Source organism: Malania oleifera, chromosome 13 (genome assembly GCF_029873635.1).
Source record: "Malania oleifera isolate guangnan ecotype guangnan chromosome 13, ASM2987363v1, whole genome shotgun sequence".
Taxonomy (NCBI): Eukaryota; Viridiplantae; Streptophyta; class Magnoliopsida; order Santalales; family Ximeniaceae; genus Malania; species Malania oleifera.
The window spans coordinates 69,704,668-69,728,673 of NC_080429.1; the positions used below are offsets into that span (position 1 = coordinate 69,704,668).

General features: G+C 37.6%; 1 protein-coding gene across 3 annotated transcripts in view; it reads left to right on the forward strand.

Annotated features, from left to right (window-relative positions):
- Positions 1–24,006, forward strand: part of LOC131146802 (uncharacterized) — a 90,932-nt gene that overhangs the window by 58,856 nt on the left and 8,070 nt on the right. The window contains exons 10-11 of one of the 3 annotated variants that reach the window (XR_009134456.1): positions 15,241–15,317; positions 15,441–15,479. Coding sequence is in view for 2 of the 3 variants with exons in the window: in XM_058096595.1 (XP_057952578.1) it covers positions 15,241–15,317; positions 15,441–15,555 (192 nt within the window). In the remaining variant the exon portion in view is untranslated. Of the gene's footprint in view, positions 1–15,240; positions 15,318–15,440; positions 15,556–24,006 lie in introns of those variants that run through there. The other 2 variants (XM_058096595.1, XM_058096596.1) reach the window with 2 other exon arrangements.

Genomic DNA, 24,006 nt, shown 5'->3' on the forward strand with positions numbered 1-24,006 from the left:
TTATCACATACCAGACCTGATATTGCATTTGCGGTTAGTGTGGGAAACCAACACATGCATTCACCAAAAGAAGCTCATTTAGATGCTGCGTACAAGATTCTTCGATATCTCATGGGCTCCCTGGGCAAAGGACTCTTCTTCAAGAAATGTGAAAGGAAGGAAGTGGAGATCTTTACAGATGCAGATTGGGCAGGATCAGTGCAAGATAGAAGGTCCACCACCGGTTATTGCACATTTGTTTGGGGAAATCTAGTAACTTGGAGAAGCGAAAAACAGAATGTAGTGGCTCGTAGTAGTGCCGAAGCTGAGTTCAGAGTAGTTGCTCAAGGAATTTGTTAAGGACTGTGGTTACGGAAACTCTTGGAAGAACTATAGGTCCCGGTGAAATTTCCTATCAAACTCTATTGTGACAACAAAGCAGCCATTAGTATCTCTCTCAATCCTGTTCAACATGACAGGACTAAACTTGTGGAAATAGACCGACATTTTGTCGAAGAGAAAGTTGAACAAGGAACTATCTGTATGACTTATATACCTACCAAGGAACAAACTGCAAATATCTTTACTAAAGGGTTGGCACGACAGAACTTTGATGATCTCATTAGCAAGTTGGAGATAATTAATATCTATGATCCAACTTGAGGGGGAGTGTTAAAATTCCAAGTATCTTTGTGAATAATGAGTAAATTAGGAAAGTGGGTAAATGTAGAAGATTATATATTATTCTGTAGGGTGATTATTTCCTTGTTTAGAATAGTTGATTGTATTATATAATGTAAGATTGAGATGTACATAATTAATAGAAGAATTCAAGTAGTATTGAATTCTGCTCACAATATCATATGCTCCTAGCTTGTTACAAATGAGTTTCACAGGATCATCTTCTAGGGCTTTAGTGAATAAATTAGCAAGCTGCAAATTAGACTACACATGAGTAGTTGTAATGAGCTTCTATATAAGTTTCTCTCGAACAATGTGGCAATCAACTTCGATGTGCTTTGTTTGCTTATAGTAGACCAGGTTGGAGGCAATATCAATACTGGTTAATTATCACACATCAATTCCATAGGTTGAGAATATGGAAAACCCAGTTCTACCTCCATGTTCTTCAACCAAACAAATTCACATGTAGTGTGAGCCATAGTCCTATATTTTGATGACCTAGCCACCACAATTTTTTTGTTTCTTACTATTCTAAAAAACCAAATTGCCACAAACATGATATAATATTCGGTAGTGGTTCTTTGGTCGGAAGACGGGGCCCAATATGCATCTATATATCCTTGAATATGAGTGTGATGCTGATCCTGATATAAAAGACTTCTCCTTGCTGCATTTTGGAGATATCTCAAAAAGTGAATTACTGCGTCCCAGTGACTTGTTCTTCGAGAATCGAGAAATTGATTCACAACACTTGTTGAGAAAGATATGTTCAGTTAGGTGACTGTAAAATAATTCAACATTCCAACGAGTCTCCAATAACATCCTAGGTTAGGCAATAAATCACCCTTATTTGACACTAACTTGCTATTGGGATCCATGAGGGTATCAACAGGTTTGGATCTCAACATCCTAGTCTCATCTAAAAGGTCAAGAGCATACTTTCTTTATGACAAGACCATTCCCATATGAAATCTCGATACTTCTATACCCAAGAAGTACTTCAATGTTCCAAATCCTTGGTTTGAAATTTAGTTTTTTGGAAAAGATATAGATCTTGGATGCTTTGGGCATCATCTCCAGTAATCACAAATATCATCCACATACACAATAAGCAAAATCTTTCGAGATGGAGTGTAACGATAAAATATAAAGTGTGTTGCAGGTCAAACTCAAGTGCGACGACACTTGATTGACCAAACCATGCTTTGGGAGATTGTTTTAAACTATAAATTAAAGGCGTAGAAGTGGGAGCTAGAGGAGTCTCTTCTCTCTTGAGTCTTTGTGTGTATACCTACAAATTGGGATGATCCAAGCAACGAGCAGGATTCAAACTCGATAAAGATGTTGGAGGATTGAGCATAAAATTAGGTTTGGATCTGGAAGGCAACACAAAAGAAGGGACTTATCAAAGTCAAAAGAACTAAAGGAATCAGAGTAGTATGGTGCAAACTCAAAAAAGGTGACATCAGCAGAAACAAAGAATCAATGTAAAGTAAGGCTATAACATCGATATCCTTTTTAAGGATAGGAATACCCAAAGTCTTAAATTTCGATTTTGACTCAAATTTCGAAGCTCCAAAAGTATAGAAATTTCTATGGAAATTTTGCTTTTGATGTCAATTTTGATTTCGATTTGCAAAAATTACGGAAAATAGTAGTAAAGCATGAAATTCTTTGTTAAACTTTAGAAATGGTTAACAAACATAATAATATAAGTTTTAGGACTAATATATTACAAATTAAATACATCTATGTTTTGTATGAGGTGGAAAAGTTGTAAAATATTATGTGTATCAAGCATATTTGTAAGATAATGTACATTAAACATATTTAGTTAATACAAATGAAATTCATAAATCATTTAAATATTATTTATTATACAAATAATGATAATTTAGACATGAATGGTTGAATAAAATGTTTATTGCAAGTTTATTTTTTCATATAATCTCAAAAGCACTTATAATAGTATTTTGTTTCGATAAAATAAATTAAGATAGAAATTTCACTTCACTCCTAAATTTCTCATTTGAATTCTAACGAAATTTCATCGTATAGTTAAAATTTTGACAAGTTTTTGCTAAAATTTTGAGATTTTGATAAATTTCGGATGATTCGTTGAGATTTCAACAGAAATTATGCAAGACGGAAGTGAATTGCCGTTTCGATTTCGAGGGTGATGGAAACCGGAAGTTTCGACGGAAATTTTGACAATTTCGTGGAAATTTAAGACCATGGGAATACTAAAAAAAATACATTTGATAGCATGAGCGTCTGACTTATCTGTTTGTGAAGTTAACTTATGGACAAAAGACACACAACTAAATATACATTGCAGAAGAGAGAACAAAGGAGCCTTAGGGAAGATAACTGAATGTGGGATTTTACCACTAAGAAAAGAAGATGACATTTTACTGATGGGAGAGCAAGCAGTAAGCACGACATAACTCCAAAAAGCTTTAGGGAAATTCATTTGGTACAATAGGGTATGGTGACTTCGAGAATATGTTCGTTTTTCCATTCTGCAATTCCATTTTGTTGTGGAGTGTGGGCACAAGATGACTGGTAAGATCATACCAGAATTAGTAACATAGGCATTTTACTCCTTAGCATTATCACTGTGAAGTATCTTGATTGACATATCAAACTAAGTCTTTATTTGAGAACAAAAGGCACAAAAGATATTAAACAACTTAGAATGATCTTTCATTAAATTGAACCTAGTCATCCTAAAGCAGTCATCGACAAATGTAACAAAGTACTGAAACCCCAATTTTGACGTGACATGACTAGGACCCCAAACATCAGAATGAACAAGTATAAAAGGACTAACCTCCCATTTGTTTACTCTGGAAGCAAAGGGAACGCGACGATGTTTCCCTAATAGACAAGACCCACACTCAAGATTAGTGATGCAAATCAGCACAGGAATATGAGAAAAGTTCAGAAAGGAAGACTGAGATTTCAGGATAGTATTTCAGCAACCTTTCTTGACTCAAATAACTACTAAATTCGTAAAATAATAAAGAGATAACTGCTGTGAATTTCAGTTCAGCAAATAAGATAATTCTAGTCATAACAGCAACTTAGCCCTCAAATCAGTACCTGTCTTGGCACTGTTTCAGAACAGTAACCGTGGCTTCTGCTAGCCTCTTGCACCTTTAGCAGCGATGGATGAACTGTTAGGCACTGCAAGGTAGACGCCTCAATGCCCAAGCCGCCAAATCTTCAAATCCTAGCTGGTCTTGAGCCGAGCTCTAGAGAGAAATCTTTTCAAAGATAAAATGCCAACAAAACTCCTAGAAAAATGGCTGAAGACTCCTATTTATACTAGGTTTCAAGCTTCCAAGAGAAGCCAACTCCTATTTTGCCACAACCCCCCTCTAAACGCCATTTATCTTCTAAAGCCCCACCAAAAATAACTACAATCACCAAAATACCCCTGAATATTACAAAATGACCACCCAAAGCTAATATGACCAAAATGAACCCCAAAGTTCTGAAATTACAAAAATAGCCCTAGCACCCAAAAACATCAAAACCTGATATAAGAAGAAAATAAAATTGTTGATTGCATCAACTAGACACAAGACCTAAGGTAGCAATTGGCTATTTCAATTTGTCCAAGGACAAATGACCAATGTGATAATGGATTTGAAGTGGTGTAGCAGCGGCTGTGCTAGCAAAGGAAGGAGAGAGTGGCTCAAAAGTAGTAAAGTCCACAAGCCTTATGTCCTGTGCCTATTGTCTTCCTTGTCTTTTGATCCTAAATAACCACAAAATCAGGGATGGAGGTTATAGAACAATTTAGTGACTTTGTAAGCTTACAAGTTAACATGAGATTGAAAGGGGATTTAGGAATGTACAAAACAAAAGAAAAAGAGATGGAGGGTGTAGGATGTACTGTTCCTCTCTCAACTGTAGTAGTGGGCCCATTAGCAAGGGTAACTTGAGGTAGATTTTTAAGATGCTAGAGAACAGAAAAGAAGTTGGTTACACCTGTCATATGGTTAGTAGCAGCAGAGTCGATAATCCTAGGACTAGTGGGAGAGATACCAAATGACGTACAGGCTGTTTGATTACCCTTCTGAGAAAAAAGATGCTATGTGATAAGATGCTTGCTGGGATGCTTGATACTGTAGGAGCCTTGAACACTCATCCTCCAAGACTCTTATAGTACTCTGTTCACCTAAATAAGTGCCTGATGAGGGAAATACACTTTTGGGATTTGAGGATGCCATCTCAAAACACACAAAACTTCGATACTGCAGCAAATCAGAAATAGGCCGCGAACAATATGCTCTTGGGGGTTCCAAAGGTGAACTTTTAGACTAACCAAAACAATCATAAGTGAACTTTTGGACCAACCGAAATAGCCACAAACTTGTAAACCACTGATTCAACGATGAACAAGCCACCAAAAGCTGGACATAGTGCTGCCACAGCCCTACAAAATCAATGTACGAATGCTCTCACTGCTGCAAGAGACTCACCAATGATCTTTACTAATACCGAACAACAACACCATGTTGCTACGAATGCATGGTTGAAAAAGGTTGGATTTTTTAAAAAAAAAAAAAAAAAAATACATGCTCAATAGCTTGATATTATGGTTTGTGGAAGTAATCAAGACATTCTCCAGAAAATATCCAGAAAAAGGTGGCCATAAATTGGCTCATGCATCGGCGTGTGGGGTAGGCACTGCTGGCAGTCGTTTGGTGAGTGTTGTCGTGTGACGAGGTTTCCGATGATGAGATTTTGTAGATCTACATTTTGAAGGTTTTGAGAAGGGCAGCAACAGCCAGGGTATTTTCTAGCGATGGCTGAGTTTTCCGGCAATCTTTGGACTTGTTTCTAGGCTGTAGGAGTGTGGTTGATCCTCCTATACTAACTGATTTACATAGGATGGCTAGGTTTAGGGTTTGGTTTGGCGGTGGTGGTGTTTGGGTTTAGTTTGAATCTTGCTCTGATACCATGTTGAATAATTGGGTAAAATGGAAGACGAGTTAACTTGCACTTACTAACATAACTCTAGCATATGCTAATAATGCTAAATGACCAAATAATCGTTAACAATTATATAATATATATTTTGTATATTCTTAATCAACTGTTTTGGTTCGGTTTACAATGATGATTGAATGAGCTCGAATTGAAACCGAACCGAAAATATGGTTAACCAATTTTTTGGTTCAATTTGATTTGGTTTTTTGGGTTTTTTTGCCTACCTCGAAAATAAACCCCTATCATAGATGAAATCACTGTCATACTCATACTTAGTCATTTTTCGAAGTACCACCCAAATTCTTTTCCTTCTCAAAATGACTTCTACCTTTATCCTTCTCTAAGCTGACTTAGAATAATTGTTGAATTTCTCAACTTAAAATTCCTTAAGAAATCTCTCTTTAAGAATTTATTGCCTGCATGTTTGGGTTCATTTGATTGCCCCCCCCACCACCCCCCCCCCCCGCGGCGCAAAAAAAAAAATCGGTGAATGACAATTAGGCCCCTCCATATTTCTTAGCCTTATTACAACCCTTTTCATCCTTGCTATAAACCAATATCTTGGATCTATATCATCTTGGTTTTGGGCTTCTACATTTAGCTGAACCAACTGTGATATTAGTGAGCCTCCTTTCCTTTCTCTTTGCTGGCCCAAGTCTATAACAATTATCAAGCAATCAGGCGCACTCCACCTTGTTGGAATTGGTGTATTCCCAGGAGAGGGGGTGAAGTAGGTATTTAAAATTTTCTCCCTAGGTTAGGTTCAAATCAGCAATCAGTATTTCACAACTTAGGGTCTGTCTAAGGAAATATCAATTACCCAACAATAATTAACTGAGCAGATATGTAAAACAATATAGTAGTCTCAGTAATTCTCAACGATTTACAATAACTAAAATATGCAAATATATAAATCATACATAGTAGATTTATTCAAGTGCATAAATTTAAGTGCGGAAATTAAATAGCGTAAGGAGGAGAAAGCACAACACGATATGATATCGGGGTTCGGCCAATACTACCTATGTTCCTGCCTCAAGCTCACAAGTAAGAGGATTCCACTAATTGCTCGCTTACTGGTGGAGCGACACTGATTACAACACCCTCTCCTTACTAGGCAAGGGAATACCCCAAGTCACATTATGAGCTGATCCCTGCCTTTACAACCACACCTTAGAAAGGTGCACCTGGTTTTCCTAACTGGGTCTAAACCATCCGGTGCTTTCTTAACCGGGTCTAAGCAATCTGGTGCACATTACAGGCCAATGCAATCCTCTTCCGACGATCACACGCCGAGAATACAACAATGATAATAAAAGTTTTGTGTACAAGTAGAAATGCTTCTGTACTAAGCAGATACAAATTGAAGCTCAGTAATACACTCACACAAGATATGAATTTAAGCTCAAGTGAGTATGGGTGATTTTCTCTCAAACGTATTTTCTAATTAAAACCTGTGAGTGAAAAATAATTTTCTCAAAAGAATATGAGAGACATTTCAAGCAAAGATATTATATATAAAAATATGCTCAAGGTTCTCCTTTCAATATCCCAAGGATTTTCCCAAAATGATTTTTCAAATAATGTTCAAGGGAAGTTAGGGTTATGGCTCAAAAATATTTTTGCAAGCTAACACAAATGAGCCTTTGAATCTTGCAATGGATGTGCAAGATTCACTAGCAATAAAAAGGATTTCCCCACTAATATATTTATCAACGAAGAAAAGTGGAGAAACACTAAGCTAATTGTCACAAAATGATTTTCAAAAGTAATTATGAGTGAAAGTGAATGCTTTAACAAAATATGCCCAAAATAAAGATTCTTTCAACAATCCCTTAAACACGGTTGATTTGCTAGCAAGGGAGTGAAAGAACAAGCAAATGCTCTCTTAAAAATGATTTTCAAAAAGAGTACAAGAGAGTATATAAATTAAGCACAAATTTTTTTTTTTGCGAGAAATTAAATCTAAGCATTAGTTTTAAAATTTTTGTTATGAGAGGGTATCTATAGGGTTTTTAAAATCTAACCGTTTAAGGGACACGGAGGGTATTCTTAGAAAAGTTTAATTAAAAAATAACCCTGTTTAACCGCTGAAAAATTATGGAACCCGAGAGGTTCGGTCGACCGGTGCTAGCGTCAGTTAGCTGAACATTCACAGCAATTTTGAATTTCAAACAGGGTTTGGTTGGCTGTGGGCAATGCTGATTGGCCAAGCCAAAGGCGAAAACCAAACCTTTATAGGTTTGGTCAATCGGGCTTAAGGCCGGTTAGCCGGTTCTTCAGGGCTGGTCTGCCAAGGTGTTTTTGAACTAAAAGTTTGGTCAGCCGAGGCTTGGATAAGAAGCCAGATATGCAAGGCCAGTCAGCTGAGCAATTTAGTACAAAATGGGTCGGTCGGCCGAGGCTTTTGGTCGACCGATATATTTGTAAAATTAATTTTGACCCTCATTTTGACCCTAAATTCATTTTAAAAACCTTATATGACTTTAGCTTTTTATAAAAGGGTTTTTCATGAAAAGTGTTGGTCCTCTATGGTTAGTCTGTGATCCTGTTTGATTCCCTACGGTTAGTCTGTGGTCATTACTGAGCTTATCATTCATACCATGCATGCGATGCATTATTACAGACCAAAACTAAAAATGCAATATACAATAAAAACAAAACATCTTCTTCCTCTTTTGCTCTTCTTGTTCTTTATGGAATTCGCCAAGAATGAGTGAGCTTTAAGACCTTTCTGGCTTCCATTTCCCATTTTCTTATGTGTGAGCTGGAATATAAACCTTGTCCAAGTACTAGGCACATATATGAGAAACTAGTGCTTTGTCAGCATCAAAATAGGGATTGGACTCAAAGAGTCAACACACCCAATTTTCAATCACAATATTGTCCCGAAGAGAAACCGTTGTAGCCTCGATTAAAACCCTAGCCACCTCAGTTGTGGGAATGCTAGCCTATAAACGAGAATTTTTGGCTTCTCACAATGAATGCCAAGTTCTTTCACTTGCATCTTGCTGCCACGTGCATAAAAGTGATCTCTCTACGAAGACAACTTGGCTCCACAAAAAATTACCTCGCTGACTTTCCTCACCTGCATCTTTCATTGCCAACACAACTTGGCTCCACAAGCCTTGCTAACTTTCTTTACCTATGCCACCAACACTAGGAAGGATAACCATAGATGGTGCATAAAATTCTTTCACTAAAACAGATGTCGCCACCAGTCTTCCTTTAATCCTCATAGTAAAACCTCTTTTCTTCCAACCAAGCATCAACTAACTCAACTCTAAAGACTTTCCCACCTTTGTTGTTCGTATCGACATCCAATTACTCATGCTTCCAATATGAACACTTTGAAAATCCCTACCCAGCCATCCGAATATCAATGACAACCCATTAGAAAACGTCTTTGTAGCAGAATAGCAGCTCAAGATAGTCTCACCCACAAATTATGAGACTGATGTTTTCGAAAATGAAAAGAAAGACACTATGACCCAATTGATCTAGTCTCACATCGAAGGTCTTTCCTTCAATTTGGAATGAAATTTTGCAGGTCCTCCCTTTCATATCATATCATAGCCCTGGCGAACTTGTACTAGAGAGAGGAGAAATGTGTGCTGGAGAAAATTCAGGTTTTGGTATATTTATTTGGGGTTGTAGTTGGAGGCTTTGGAGAATGCGTTATTTTTTTTTTTTTAGTATGGGTATATCAAATGTGGATCTAGTTGCCCTAGGTCAAAATTTAGTGGTGGATGTCTTGAACATATTTGTCAAATCAAGATTTGAATTGCGAATTGAAATTCTAATTTTGGAAATTGAGAATCAAGAATCCAATTCAATTGTAAGATTTAGTAAAAAATCCCAAAATCAATTCTAAATGACATGCATATCTCATGTGTATGCTTTCCGTGAACAAATGAAAAGTTAGGGAAGTTGAGAAATATTTATAAAAATGAACTTTATGCAGGAAGGAATCTTGAAAAAATAATAAAAAACTGAACTTAGCTTTTATCTACAACAAAAGAATAATAGTTCTTGCATATTCTTGCTCGAATTAAATTGAAAAATATAATAAAAAATTAACATAAAATTATAATAATTGAAAAATCTAATGAAAAGAACCAACTTTTGAATCTTAAAAACATAACGAAACTGGAGTACCAACTTAGTTGATAAGTGTTTTGCCCCTCAATGGGAAAACACTAAACTCCTTGAAGAGGGAGAATGATTTTATGAGGCAACATAAGAATTAAAGTTATATTTTCTCATATTTTTTAGTACAAACCTCATAGACAAGGAATGGAAGGAAAATCATGTAAAAATTAAAGCAGTATGTACTACTACTAGTATTATTATTATTATTATTATTATTATTATTATTAATTTTTTTTATTTTTATTTTTATTTTCTTAAACTAGTTAGGCCTGTCAAGAAATCACGAGATGAATCGATAGATTCAACAATGATTCAATTGTTTGTAGATTCACATTATTATTATTATTATTATTATTGTTATTATTATTATTATTATTATTATTATTTTATTTATTTATTTTATTAATTTTGTTTTCTTAAACTAGTTAGGCCTGGAAAATCATGTGAATTGATAGATTCAAATCAATTTGTTAGATTCACGAGATAAATTGATAGATTCAACAATGATTCAATTGTTTGTAGATTCACTAGTAAGATTCAAATCGATTTAGTGTTGATTAGTGGAATTGATACCAATGTTTTAAAAGGTGAAGGCATAAGGCAAGGCATTTTACCCTCCACGAGGCGAGGCGTAAGCCGTTTAGGACTGTATTTTTTTTTAAAAAATAATTAATACAACGACAACAAAATAACAAAACCAAGCCTTATGTCCCACTAGGTGGGGTCGGCTATATGAATCCTTTTCTGCCAATTTATGCGATCATGGAACATTTCTTTTGATAGATTCAGGGATATTAAATCCTTACTCACTATCTCCTCCCAAGTTATTTTAGGGCTACCCTTACCCTTTCTACTGCCCCCCTCAATAACTAACTCACTCTTCCTCACTGGCGCACTACGTGACCTACGTTGCAAGTGTTCGTACCATCTGAGTCGTCCCTCGTCCCTCCCTTATTTTAACTTCTATAAGAGCTACATCTAACTTAACGCAAGTATGTTCATTCCTTAACTTATCTTTCAATGTTATACCACCCATCCATCTAAGCATTCTCATCTCGGAAACTTTTACTTTTTGGATATTCTGTTTCTTCATCTTCCAACATTATGATCGATATAGCATAGCTAGTCTTATAGTTGTACTATAAAACTTCCCTTTTAATTTTAAGAGCATTCTACGATCACAGAGCACACTTGAAGCACTTCCCCATTTTACCCAACCTGCTTTTAACTCTATGCATTGCATTATCTTCAATTTCTCCTTTAGTTTGCATAATAGATCCAAGGAATCGAAATCTCCAAGTGCTATTTATTTCTTCATCATCAAGTTTAACTTTCTCTCCAATACTCCTACTATCATTACTAAAATTACATTTCACATATTCTGTCTTATTTCTATTTATCCTAAAGCCTCTAGATTCCAAAGCTTCTCTCCATAATTCTAACTCAGCCTCTACTTTGTCCCTAGTTTCATCAATTAATACAATATCATCTGCAAACAACATACACCATGGAACCTCTTTTTGAAAACTCTTAGTCAGTTGGTCCATCACTAAAGCGAAAAGATAAGGACTCAAAGCAGATCCTTGATGTACACCTATGGTGATTGGAAATTCTCTAGTTTCTCCATCTATAGTCCTTACACTAGTCATTACTCCATCGTACTTATCCTTAATGACATCAGTATACTTACTACATACACTTTTTTTTTTTCTAAAACACACTGTAGAACTTCCCTAGGTATCCTATTATATGCTTTCTCAAGGTCAATAAATATCATATGCAAGTCTCTCTTCTTTTCCCTAAACTTTTCCATTAATCTTCTTAAAAGATATATAACTTCTGTGGTAGATCTCCCAAGCATAAAACCAAATTAATTTTCCAAGACCTTCGTTTCTAACCTTAATCTTTGTTCAACTACCCTTTCCTATAGTTTCATCATATGACTCATAAGTTTAATTCCACGATAGTTATTACAATTTTGAATATCTCCTTTATTTTTGTATATAGGTATTAAAGTGCTTTTTCTCCATTCATCTGGCCTTTTCTTAGTTTTTATAATTGTATTAAATAAATTAGTTAACTATATAATTTCGTTATCACCTAAGCATTTCCAAACTTCAATTGGGATGTTATCCAGTACTATATTTTTCCCATTTTTTCATCCTTTTTAGTGCAAACTTAACTTTGTTAACTCTAATTTTGCGAATAAATCTCATATTTTTAGTCTTTTCCTCACTTGTCAAATCTAGGCTTAAGCCTTCTATTTAGTTTTCATTAAACAACTTACTAAAGTAACTTCGCTATATTTCTTTAATATCTTCATCCTTAACCAAGACAATATCATCCTAACTTTTTATGCGTTTTACATTTCCTAAGTCCTTACTCTTCCTTTCTCTAGCTTTAGCAAGTTTCAATATATCTCTTTCCCCTTCTTTTGTCTCTAATCTATCATACAAACTATTAAATGATCTTTATTTCGCTTCACTAATGGTCTTTTTTGCATCTTTTCTCACACCTCTTTATACTTTTCAAAGTTATCCATGTTTCTACATTTTTGCCACGTTTTATACCAAATTCTTTTTGTCTTTACGGCTTTTTGTACATCTTTATCCCACCACCAACTTTCTTTGTTATTTGAGAATCTTCCCCTTGATTCGCTTAAAATCTCTTTTGCTATCTTTTTAATAGAGCTAGCTAATCTGTTGCTGAGCGAGAGAGAGGAGGGCGAGTCTAGAGATGGGGGAGCAGCGAGGACTATGTAAGGAGAGCTGAGGGAGGTGAGGTAGCAAGAGATAGTGAGATCTGGAGGTTGGCTGAGAAGGGATAAGTAGGCTAGTGAGAGAGCCTGCGGGTGGTTTGAGATTTATGAAGATGGAAGGTGGTTTGGGTGGTTGCTGGAGTTGTAGGTGAGGTGGAGGCCGAGAGGGGGGTGGAGTTAGTGTTGAGAGTCTGGCTGTGAAGATCTGGGAGTGAGAATGCCGATGATCTATTGCTGCGGTGAAACCGAGAGGGTGGTCAGATCTGGTGGAGCCTGCAGCCGAGGATGATGGATCTAGTGGTGGTCGTGGGGACTTGCGGCTGGTGAGGGAGGCGATGGAGATGATGATGGTGATGGTGGAGGGTGGTGGAGATGAACATGGGCTTGGTCAGTGGTGTTGCGTACCAACCACGATGGCTAGGGAGTTGGGGAGTAGTTGTAATGGTGGCCGTGGAATGATTGGATCTGCAAAGGTATAGAACCGTGGCCAAAGCTGTGCTTGCAAGGATGAAGCTGGTGAGGTGGCTAGAGGGATGAGGGCGGTGACGCAGTGAACAAAGACGGGAAGGGATCTGAGAGCGGGGAGGTTGGTGTGGCGTGCGGGTGTTCAAAGAGAGGCGAAGGGCGATGGTGCCGGTTCTGCTGCTTGCCGTGATGACAAAAGGGGGGAGGTGAAGGAGAGCTTCGACGGAGCTGTGGAGGCACGGCCTAAGATCTAGTAAAGGGTGAGGCCGAAGATGGAGGGTGGTTTAGGTGGCTCTGGTCTGGCCATGGGGAACTGCAGTGATGGTGGTAGTGGAGGGAGATGGTGTTCGCTACTGCTGGGGGAGTGTTGCTGGGACTGAGGTTGGTTGATGGTGGCCGGTTTGAGCGGCGGTGTGAGGGAGACCCGAGAGCGAGGGAAAGAGGAAGGTGGTTGGTGAATAGTGAAAAATGGAAATCAATGCTAGAGAGGGAGTGGACGGATGGAGAAGATGAACAGTGCCCTCGGCCCTCTTTTGCCCGTGTCTGTGCCGAGCCTCTCTTTATAGGGAGTCTGGCAATTTGCGCCTAAAAGCTGTTCTAACAGAAAAAATCTTTTCCCCATACACGCGCGGTTCTGTTAATGGTGTTATGGGAGGGAATCATTTCTGCACATGTATTTCCCTTTTTATTTTATTTTATTTTTGAATTTCTTTCATTTTGCTTGGCCAATTTTTTATCTTCCCAAAAGGGAAGTCCCGAGTTTAAAAATAAAGCTTGATTCCCGGAAATTGGAAGGACCTAGACTCTGAAAGACAACTCGATAAAAATGTTCAATTTCAAAAATTAAATGACTCGACTCCGAAAAAATTGAAAATTTAGAAAAAGTCAATTTAAAAATTAAAAATGCTCAAGTTGAAAGATTCCATTTTAAAACAAAAGAGACTTATACTACTACTACTACTGAGACTCAATTTTATAACAAGATTCCAATTTAAGATAAAACAGGACTTGATTTAAGAACTAAGAGGACTCTACTTTGAGAACATCTGAAACTTATTATTTTTTTTGGAAACAACCGAGACTCGATCGGGTCCTCTCGTTTCCAGGATGCCAAGTCAATTCTAGTTATGCCAGGTCTTCTTGGGGAGGCCTGGTTATAATTGGGGTGTCGACAGTGCCAAAGCTATTTTGCCCATAAAAGCAGCGTTTCTAGACACCAACTTACCAAGACCTGCGAACCTTCCTTCTTAGACCCACAAACTATCTCCCAATTAACCATATGACTCCTCTTTTCCCCAATCTCATACCAAAGGAAATCTCTAATAATCTCTAGTTACACCTATAGGGATTCCAAAATAGGAAAAAAAATGAAGAGGAATTCCCCCATCCTCATACCAAAGGAAATCTCTAATAATCTCTAGTTACACCTATAGGAATTCCAAAATTCTAGAAAGGCAAGGCTGACTGAAGCTAATCAACAACCAGCTAAAGAAAATAAAGGACTTAAGACAGCTTCTTGCCTGCTGCTATTGACAAGCCATCATTTACTGGCCCATAAGTGGATATCTAGGGTATTGATTTGGTGTGTTTGCCGCTGATGAGGAGAGAATAAGGATTGAACTTTGCATCAATATTAATCAAATTAATTAATATCCTAATTTGATTAATTGGTTGTGGATATTTTGGTCTTTCTAGAACTTATTGATGCAAATGAAGGAGATTGTGATTTGATATAGTTTTGGAAAGTACAAGGGGTTTAGTGGTTGTAATGAAACCAAAAGTACCTCTTTGTTTTTGAGTTAAAGGACGAGGGTTTGTGTGATTTTCCCCTTCTTTTTTATCTAAAGTCTATAAATTATGTACTTGACATTCTTTAATTTAACCATTATAGGAGCAAGAATTTATAGGGAGTGGAAGAAATTTTATTAGTGCATTAAGGACTTTAAAAGATTGAACATGCTTTAATACATATCACATATTTTCATTCTTTAGCAGAACTTGTATGGGACTATTTATTTGACAGTAACTGCTGCTTTGGGATCTCAAGACAAATTTAAAGTGTGCTCAGTTGTTTACCCTCATGTAGATAGTTTGATATTATGTAATTATTATTCCATATGCTATGAGACTGTTCAGTTACTATTTTAACTCAAAAGAATGTTCGTTTGCTATTTTCACTCTTAAGATTTTGGTGACAGTGATACAGAGCGTGCACTCATTGAGAAGTTGGCTTCGCTTAATGCATCCTTGAAAGGCAGGTCACCCTCTTTGAATGGTATTCCTTTCCTTCCCGTTCAAATATTAGTCATGATTGGGGAAACTTCTGAAGATTGAATTGCTTTTTTGGAAGATATTACTCAGGAGCATTATCTTTTTCTTTCCCAATGTACCATTCTAGGAACAATTCAAGGTGATTTTCGCAAGCTTAATATCCGACATGGACAAAACCATGCTTCAAGCCAAGCATGCGGACGTGTTAAGTCCTTTTGGAACTCGATGAAGGGCTTCTTTGGGTATGTTTGGGTTCTATTATTTTCTAAATTCTGGCCTACAGCTTCTCTCCAAACTTCAAAAAGATAAAAGCAATAACAATACTCATATCTTGCTTTCTTATGTCTTGGGCATCAATTTTAATGATCCCTAGCTAAGTTGCCGCTGTGGAGTATGATAAAATTTTTTAGAAACCATTAAATGTTAATATACTCAAGCAACACATAAAATTGTACAGATAATTAGGAATGGAAAAATCAAATGATGTCACTGGTTATGTTGTCAATAGAAGGATAATATGTTACAAAAAGATTAAAAGCAAAGGGTGGAGGCAAAAGTGGGTTTGGCAGGAGCATGAAAAATGTTTCCTTTCAATCATTAAAAGGCTTGTAGTTTATATGAAGCATCTATGGTATGTATTTGTAAATCTGAGTTAGAACTTCTGAAACTTTATTGCATATATTCACAGCAGATGGCTTAGCTTCCCCTTCGTAGATTGTAAACAATTCCACAGGAAAAGAAATGGAGTATTTTTCATAACTAAAAATTCTCTCAAATTAATTTTATTTGCTGTCATTAATCTTTTCATTTTTTTTAAGTAAGCGCAATGTTGCAATTTTGGGTTGGGAGTGCCATTTAGGTTAAAGATTTTTGCAGTGGGTACTAAATAATTCTGGTTGTTTTTGTGCCAGTATACTTAATCCTGTCTTTGAATGCGGTAGTGTCAAATTCTTTTCTGGAGATGTACACTCGCTGTTTATTTTATTGTCATGGATGTGGCAGACATCTTGTACTCATGTTAGGCGTTGGAGCCTTTTTTTAATTTACTCGTTACATAAAGAATTCATAAAGAAAAATATTTGTTCAAGTATAAAATTAAGCTTGAAAACATGGTGAAATTTTGCATAGAAAGTACATTGTGATATTCTCAATTTTGATGAGAATGGCATTTGTCCTTCTCAATATGTGCTTTCTCCTTTTGTAAGACAAATAGTTCGTAGTACATTATAGGCTTATAGCCAGGAGTAATGAACCAACAATAGGATTGTTTGTTGCTTTAGAGTAGAATTAAAGAATAAATAAAATCCTGGTAATACTCTTACATGTGTTTCCACCTCCCTCATTCAGCCTTCCAGTTTTATTCACATTGACCAACAGAGGGAGCATTTTCATCTAAAAGACAAACACTAGTTGCATATTTACTTACTAATGATAGATTTAGGAGATAGCGAGCTTTTTGAAGCCATTACAAATTATATATGCACCCCCTAATTAATAAATGAAGAACAACACATTATGAAGAAAGAGCAACACATTTTTCGTCCATAGGTCTTAACAGATAACACATTAGTTAGATAAATCAGCACTCAGCACTCAGCTCTCACGCATATTTAAGTGGGCACTAGGGATAGGGGTTGCTGCTCTACAGCCTCTACCTGTCTTGAACTAATCAATTTACAGTCGGATGCCTCAGCTATTAAAAATAAATAAATAAATAAATAAATAAATTTGACAAAAAAGAGTGAGAAAAACATGTGCAACAACAATGAGAAGAAGAGTGATGAGAGGTTAGCAACAATTAGAAAAAAGAAAAGAAAAGCGTGTTTGTGTCATGGGCTGAATATTTCACACCTTGTGAAAGGCCGCACAGTATCAGCTAAAACATTTTTGTTTAACCAGTTAGTGAAAGATTACTGTGGTTTACCTCAAGAACACATTCACAGCAGTTGAATGTAAAGTAGGTGGAAGCAATAAGCAATTCATGAAAACAAATGGCAAGCAAGCCGTAAACATTGAACATAATTCATTAACAAAACCTCCAAAAGCAAAGTTTGTTTAGCAAGGGAAGCAAGTAGGCTGAACACATTTAACAAATGCTAGTGAGTTTTACAAGACTGATGAACACTCATCCTTCTTCTAAAAACCTTTATATGCTATTTTAGCTCTAGTAGTAGGAAACATCAAATTGTCCGAGGAGTCATACTCCCCTTTTACACTAAATCTTACACCTACTCAAAGCTTAAAACTTGTACTACTATTTACATGATGGTAACCCATCCCGTGCACATAAGACAAGCGGTCACAGGCAAGCATAATGCCTTGAACAAGCTTGGCTTGTGACATCCTTCCCTAAATATGTGGTTAATGTAGAAATCCAGCAGTGTGAACGATGGCCACGGTTGGTGAATGACGGCTGCCTACCATGGTAGGTGAGCCACCACCACCGAAGCTGAAATATGCATCTCAACTGCAATTTGTGTCCTCTTCTGTTTTTCCATATTTTATTTTCTGTGTACATTTTAAATGGGGACTCGAGTATGTAAAGAATACACAATTGAATATACAATTGATTCATTCTCATTCTCTACATGGTATCAAAGTTAGGAGATTAAACCTAGCTATCAATGGTGGAAACCGCCGGGCAAAGCAGAGGTTCGATGACCTTTGAATCTTATGAGGGTGAGAATGAAGCTATCTCCCCCATGGGCTCAACAAGACTCGACAACTCGTCCTTCCAGCTCACGGTGGAGAAGATGAATGTCAAGAATTTTCGAGAATGGGCGCAATCGATCAAACTTGTGATCGATGGCAAGGGAAAGTTGCGATTTCTTATCGGTGAGACATGAAGACCTGTCCCAACCGAAGATGCCGCCCTTTAGAAATGGAAATCGGAGAATTCCATGGTCACGGCGTGGCTGTTGAACTCCATGAAGCCGTCGATCGAGAGGACTTATCTCTTCTTGTCGTCGGCAAAGGAAGTTTGGGATGCTGTCCGTGAGACCTACTCTGACGCTGAGAACTCCTCCCAAATCTTCGAGCTTAAGACGCGACTATGGCAAATGAAGCAGGGAGAAAGGGATGGTACGGATTACTATATGGCAATGACTACTCTTTGGTAGGAACTTGATCTGAGTTTCGAAGAAGAGTGGGAATGCTTGGGAGATAGTGTCTGATATGAAAAACGCCTCAAAAATGAAACGGTGTTTGAGTTTCTTGCTTGTTGAAATCGGGCCCTTAATGATGTCCGTGGAAGAATTCTGGGTTGTCGTGCCTTGCCATCAACACGCGAAGTTTTCTCAAAAGTGAGACAAGAAGAAAGTAGGTGCAAGGAGATAGTCTCCATTGACCATACTGGACTATAAATGTTTGCCTTGGTGTCTCGAGGGACTCTTCCAAAATCTAGTTAAAGACAACAAAAGGGATGCCCCTAGTGTGAACAATGTCGAAAAGCTGGCCACATTGAGGAGACGTGTTGGGAGATGCATAGGAAACCAACTGATTGGAAGCTACGACAAGGCAACGAAAATGGGGGCCATGGTTGATAATCAAGCCGAGAGACCTCAAGGGAAGAAAAGCAATTATAGTTCCAATTAAGGCGGTGCATTTAACTCTGAGCAGTTGGAACAACTCTACAAGATGTTCTCTACCTTTCAAACTTCAAGTCAGTCTTCCACAAATATTTCTTTGGGTTCTTTAGCCCAAAGAGGTAATTTTTAGCAAGCCTTGAGTATAACCTCTAGATCCAAAACTCCTTGGATTATTGATTCTAGTGTCTTTGACCACATGACCGATGCCTATCATCTTTTCTCATTATATTCACTTTGTGTTGGAAATTTAAAAGTTAAAATTGCAGATGGATCACTCTCGTCTGTCGCAGGCAAAGGGAATATCCGACTCTCTGACTCCATCACACTAGAGTCCGTTCTTCATGTTCCTAATTTATCCTGCAACTTACTATCCATTAGCCAGTTAACTAAGAATTCCAATTGTTTTGTTAAATTTCTTTCCTCTGATTGTGTTTTTCAGAACCTATCATCGAGGAAGACAATTGACTGTGCTAAGGAGTGTGAGGGACTCTACTACTTTTAGGAGGCTAATGTGAATGAACAACGTCAAATTGCTATCTGTGATTCTACATCTGTTCCTAAGGATAGTGATATTTTGTTATGACATTTTAGAATGGGTCATCCCAATTTCCAGTATTTGAGACAGTTATTTCCTTCCATTTGTTCAAATAAAACATCATTTGATTTTCAATGTGAGATTTGTGAAATTGCAAAACACCAACGTACTTCTTTCTCAAAGTCCAAATACAAACCAACCTCACCGTTTACTATGATTCACAGTGATGTATTGGGTCCGTCTAGCACTCTCAATTATACCCACCCAAAATGGTTTGTTACTTTTATTGATGACCACACTTGTATTTGTTGGGTATACTTGTTAAAAGTCAAAACTAAAGTGCGTTCTGTGTTTATCAATTTTCATTCCATGATTTAAACACAATTTCACACAAAAATTCAAATTATGCATACAGATAACGACACAGAATATTTTAATTGTATTCTGGGAAATTTTCTGCAAGATCATGGAATAATTCATCAAAGTTCTTGTGTCGACACCCCCAACAAAAAGGGGTTGTCGAACAAAAAAAGAGACATATCCTTGAAGTAGCTCGTGCATTGCTGTTTACCACCAATTTGCCAGAAATGTTTTGGGATGATGCCATTCTCACAGCTACATATCTCATTAAAAGAATGCCTAGTCGAGTTCTCTCTTTTGCCTCACCTCTTAAAAAATTCTAAGCATTTTTTCCAAACTCTCGTCTCAGCTTAAATCTCTCTCTCATAGTGTTTGGTTGTATTGCTTTTGTCCATATACATCAACGACATAAACTGGATCCACATGCCCTCAAGTGTGTCTTTCTTGGCTATTATCCTACCCAAAAAGGGTACAAATGTTATGATCCTGCAACAAAAAGGGTATTTGTTAGTCTTGATGTTACTTTCTTTGAAGCTACTCCGTACTTCCAAAAGCCCTTGCTTTAGGGGGATACTTTGAATAGTAAAGAAACTCAAGTTTTGGACTTCAATACCTTTACTGAGCCTGAGCATGTCCCAAACACTGAGCCTATCTTGAAAAGTGTTTCTAATTTGCCAAATACAGAAGAAAACTTGAATTCAGGGGGAAAAGTAGGAAAACAATATAACAAGGAGATACTTGTCTACTCAAGAAAGCCAAAATTAAAGGACATGGAGAATCTCATACCTGAGGCACCAAAAGAGTTGGAACCGGTGATAGATCCAAGCAACCATGAGTCTTCATTCACTCCTAATCAGGTAATGTCTTCAAGTAATCTCGAGTCCTCCTTTGATAAACCTGCACATGCTGATCTCAATTTACCCATTGCTCTAAGAAAACAAACTCGGTCATGTACTCTCCATCCCATTTCCAAATTCATGTCTTACAACACTTTGTGTATAGGGTGTCGTGCTTTTACCTCTAATCTTGGCAGGATAAAAATTCCAAAGATTATTCAGGAAGCCCTTGAGATCCCTGAATGGAGAGAGGCAGTTATGGAGGAAATGCGGGCCTTGGAAAAATGGAATGTGGGATGTGATGAATCTACCGAGAGGGAAGAAACCAGTGGGCTTCAAATGAGTGTTTACTGTAAAATACAAAGCTGATGGGACAGTGGAACGGTGCAAAGCCCGCCTTGTTGCAAAAGGGTTTACTCAAACTTATGGCATTGACTACACAGAGACTTTTGCACCCGTGGCAAAACTGAATACCGTTCGAGTTCTCCTAGCCTTAGCAGCCAACCTGGATTGGCCACTCCAGCAACTTGACATCAAGAATGCTTTTTTGAATGGCAAATTAGAAGATGAAGTCTTCATGAAGATACCACCAAGTTTTTGTGAAAGGGGTGAAGAAAAAAGAGTATGCAAACTCAAAAGGTCCTTGTATGGACTCAAACAGTCTCCAAGAGCCTGGTTCGATAGATTGACAAAGGTGATTAGGAGCCAAGGATATCGGCAAGGACAATCAGACCATACTATGTTCTTCCGGCAGTCTAAAGATGGGAAGAATACAATTTTGATTGTATATGTCGATGACATCATCCTAACTAGAGACAACATAGCAGAGATGGACTGGTTGAAGAAAGTCTTGGCAACTGAGTTTGAGGTAAAAGATTTGGGACAAATGCAGTATTTTTTGGGGATAGAAGTTGCTAGATCAAAGAAGGGGATCGGTGTTTCTCAGAGGAAGTATATCCTAGACCTCCTAAGTGAAACCGGCATGCTTGGGTGCAAACCAAGCGATACCCCCATTGAAGCAGGAAAAAAAGAGAAGACATCGGAAAACCTGTTGAACGAGAAAGGTATCAGAGATTAGTTGGAAAACTAATTTACTTATCACACACTAGACCCGACATTGCATTTTCAGTAAGTGTGGTGAGTCAACACATGCATTCACCAAGGGAAAGTCACCTAGAAGTGGTGTACATGATTCTTAGATATCTCAAGGGATCTTCGGGCAAAGGACTATTCTTCAAAAAATGTGAAAACAAAGAAATAGAAGTCTTCATAGATGCTGGTTGGGCAGGATCAGCAAAAGATAGAAGGTCCACTTTCGGGTACTGCACCTTTTTATGGGGAAACTTGGTGACTTGGAGAAGCAAAAAACAGAACGTTGTGGCCAGAAGTAGTGCTGAAGCAGAGTTCAGAGCAGTGGCGCAAGGGATATGTGAATGATTGTTGTTACGGAAACTCTTAGAGGAGTTGCATGCCACGGTAAAGTCCCCCTATCAAACTCTACTGTGATAACAAAGCAGCCATTAACATCTCTCTCAATCCAGTCCAGCATGATAGGACCAAACATGTAGAAGTGGACAAGCACTTTATCAAGGAAAAGGTTGAAGAAGGAACCATTTGCATGACTTATGTTCCTACCAAAGAACAAGCAGCCGACATCTTCACCAAAGGACTACCTCGACAAAGTTTTGATGATTTCACATACAAGTTGGATATGGCCAACATTTATAATCCAACTTGAAGGGCAGTGTAGAAATTCAGCAGTGTGAACGACGGCCACGGTTGGTGAATGATGGCTGCCTACCATGAGATCTTGCCGTAAGCTAGAGGCTTTAAATTGAGACCCCCCACCGAAGCTGAATATACATCTCAACTGCAAGTTGTGTCCTCTTCTGTTTTTCCATATTTTATTCTGTGTACATGTTAAATAGGGACCCAAGTATGTAAATAATACACAATTAAATATACAATTGATTCATTCTCCTTCTCTACAGTTAACATCCTCACAGACTTTGACACTAGGTACTCTTTAACTTGGTCCATGAATATTTGCATGTCTTTCACTAAAATCCAATTGATTTCTTCATCTCCAAGGCCTTTCCACTTCACTAAGAACTCTTGCTGCTTCTTTGGTGATGTGAATTCTTTGTCTCCAAGGATGACTTCAAGTTCTCTTTTGTCAAGTTGTACTTTGATTAACTAACTTTTTCTTGGTTCTTTAGTGTTGGCTTTGAATGACTTGAGGTAGCTGATATGAAACACGAGATGCACTCAAGCCAAAGGATCAACTTTGTAGGAGGCCTTCTTGACTTTAGCCAAGACAGGGACTGGTTCTTCATATTTGAAAAATAGTCTCCTATCTCGACCCCATAGAGACTTGATTTGTTCAAGACTGATCATAACAAACACCAACTCACCCACGTTGAATTGCAACGGTCTTCTCCCCAAATCAGCTCACATATTCATCCATTTAGAAGCTTTCTCAAGGTAGGCTTGGGCAATCTCTATTTTTTTTTCATTCATTGGTGAAGATGTATGCTATTGGACTCTTTCCTTTGTACGCCTTGTCCACTATGTGAGTTAACAACGGTTGTTAGCTTGTAACAAGCTCAAAAGGAATCATGTTAGTTGTTGAGATCTTTTAATTGTTGAAACCGAACTAAGCTACATTGAGTAGCTGCACCCAATTCTTCAAATTAGCAGTGACAAAATGGCACAAGTACTCCTCCAGTTGCTTGTTTAATATCTCCATCTGTTTGCAAGTGGTACCACTCGAAGCGATGTCAAGTTGTAAACCAAGGATTATGAAAAGTTCTATCTAGAAGTTGCCTGTGAATCATGATTCTCAATCACAAATAGTATATTGGGGAACATCTCAATATTTCACAATGTGTTTGAAAAATAATTATGTTGTCTCTTCTGTGAAATAGTACTTTGGTGCGGGTATGCAAGTACCATTCTTCGAAAACTTGTCTGTAAGCACAAGTATTGACCCTGCATTTTCCACTCTGGGCAAATTGGTGATGAACTTAAGTGAGAGTTTCCCATGGTTTGGTTGGTATTTGAAGGGGCTCCAATAGCCCTACAATCTTCTTCTGCTCCACCTTTTTTTGTAGGCAGGTGAGATTAATTTGAGTATGCTCATCCACATCATCACGCATGTGTGGCTAGTAGTACCTCTACCTTTCAACAGTGCCAAACGGCTATGCCACCCTTGATGACCTACCCACATGGTCATGAAATTCTCTCAGTATGTCTTTCCTTATATTCCCAACTTGAGGCACAAGGGGTCTGTTACCATATGTCGTCAACAACCATCTTCTAATAAGAACTTGAGCCTTTTGCCCTCTTCTGTCAACTTTATGAGGTTTTTTGCAA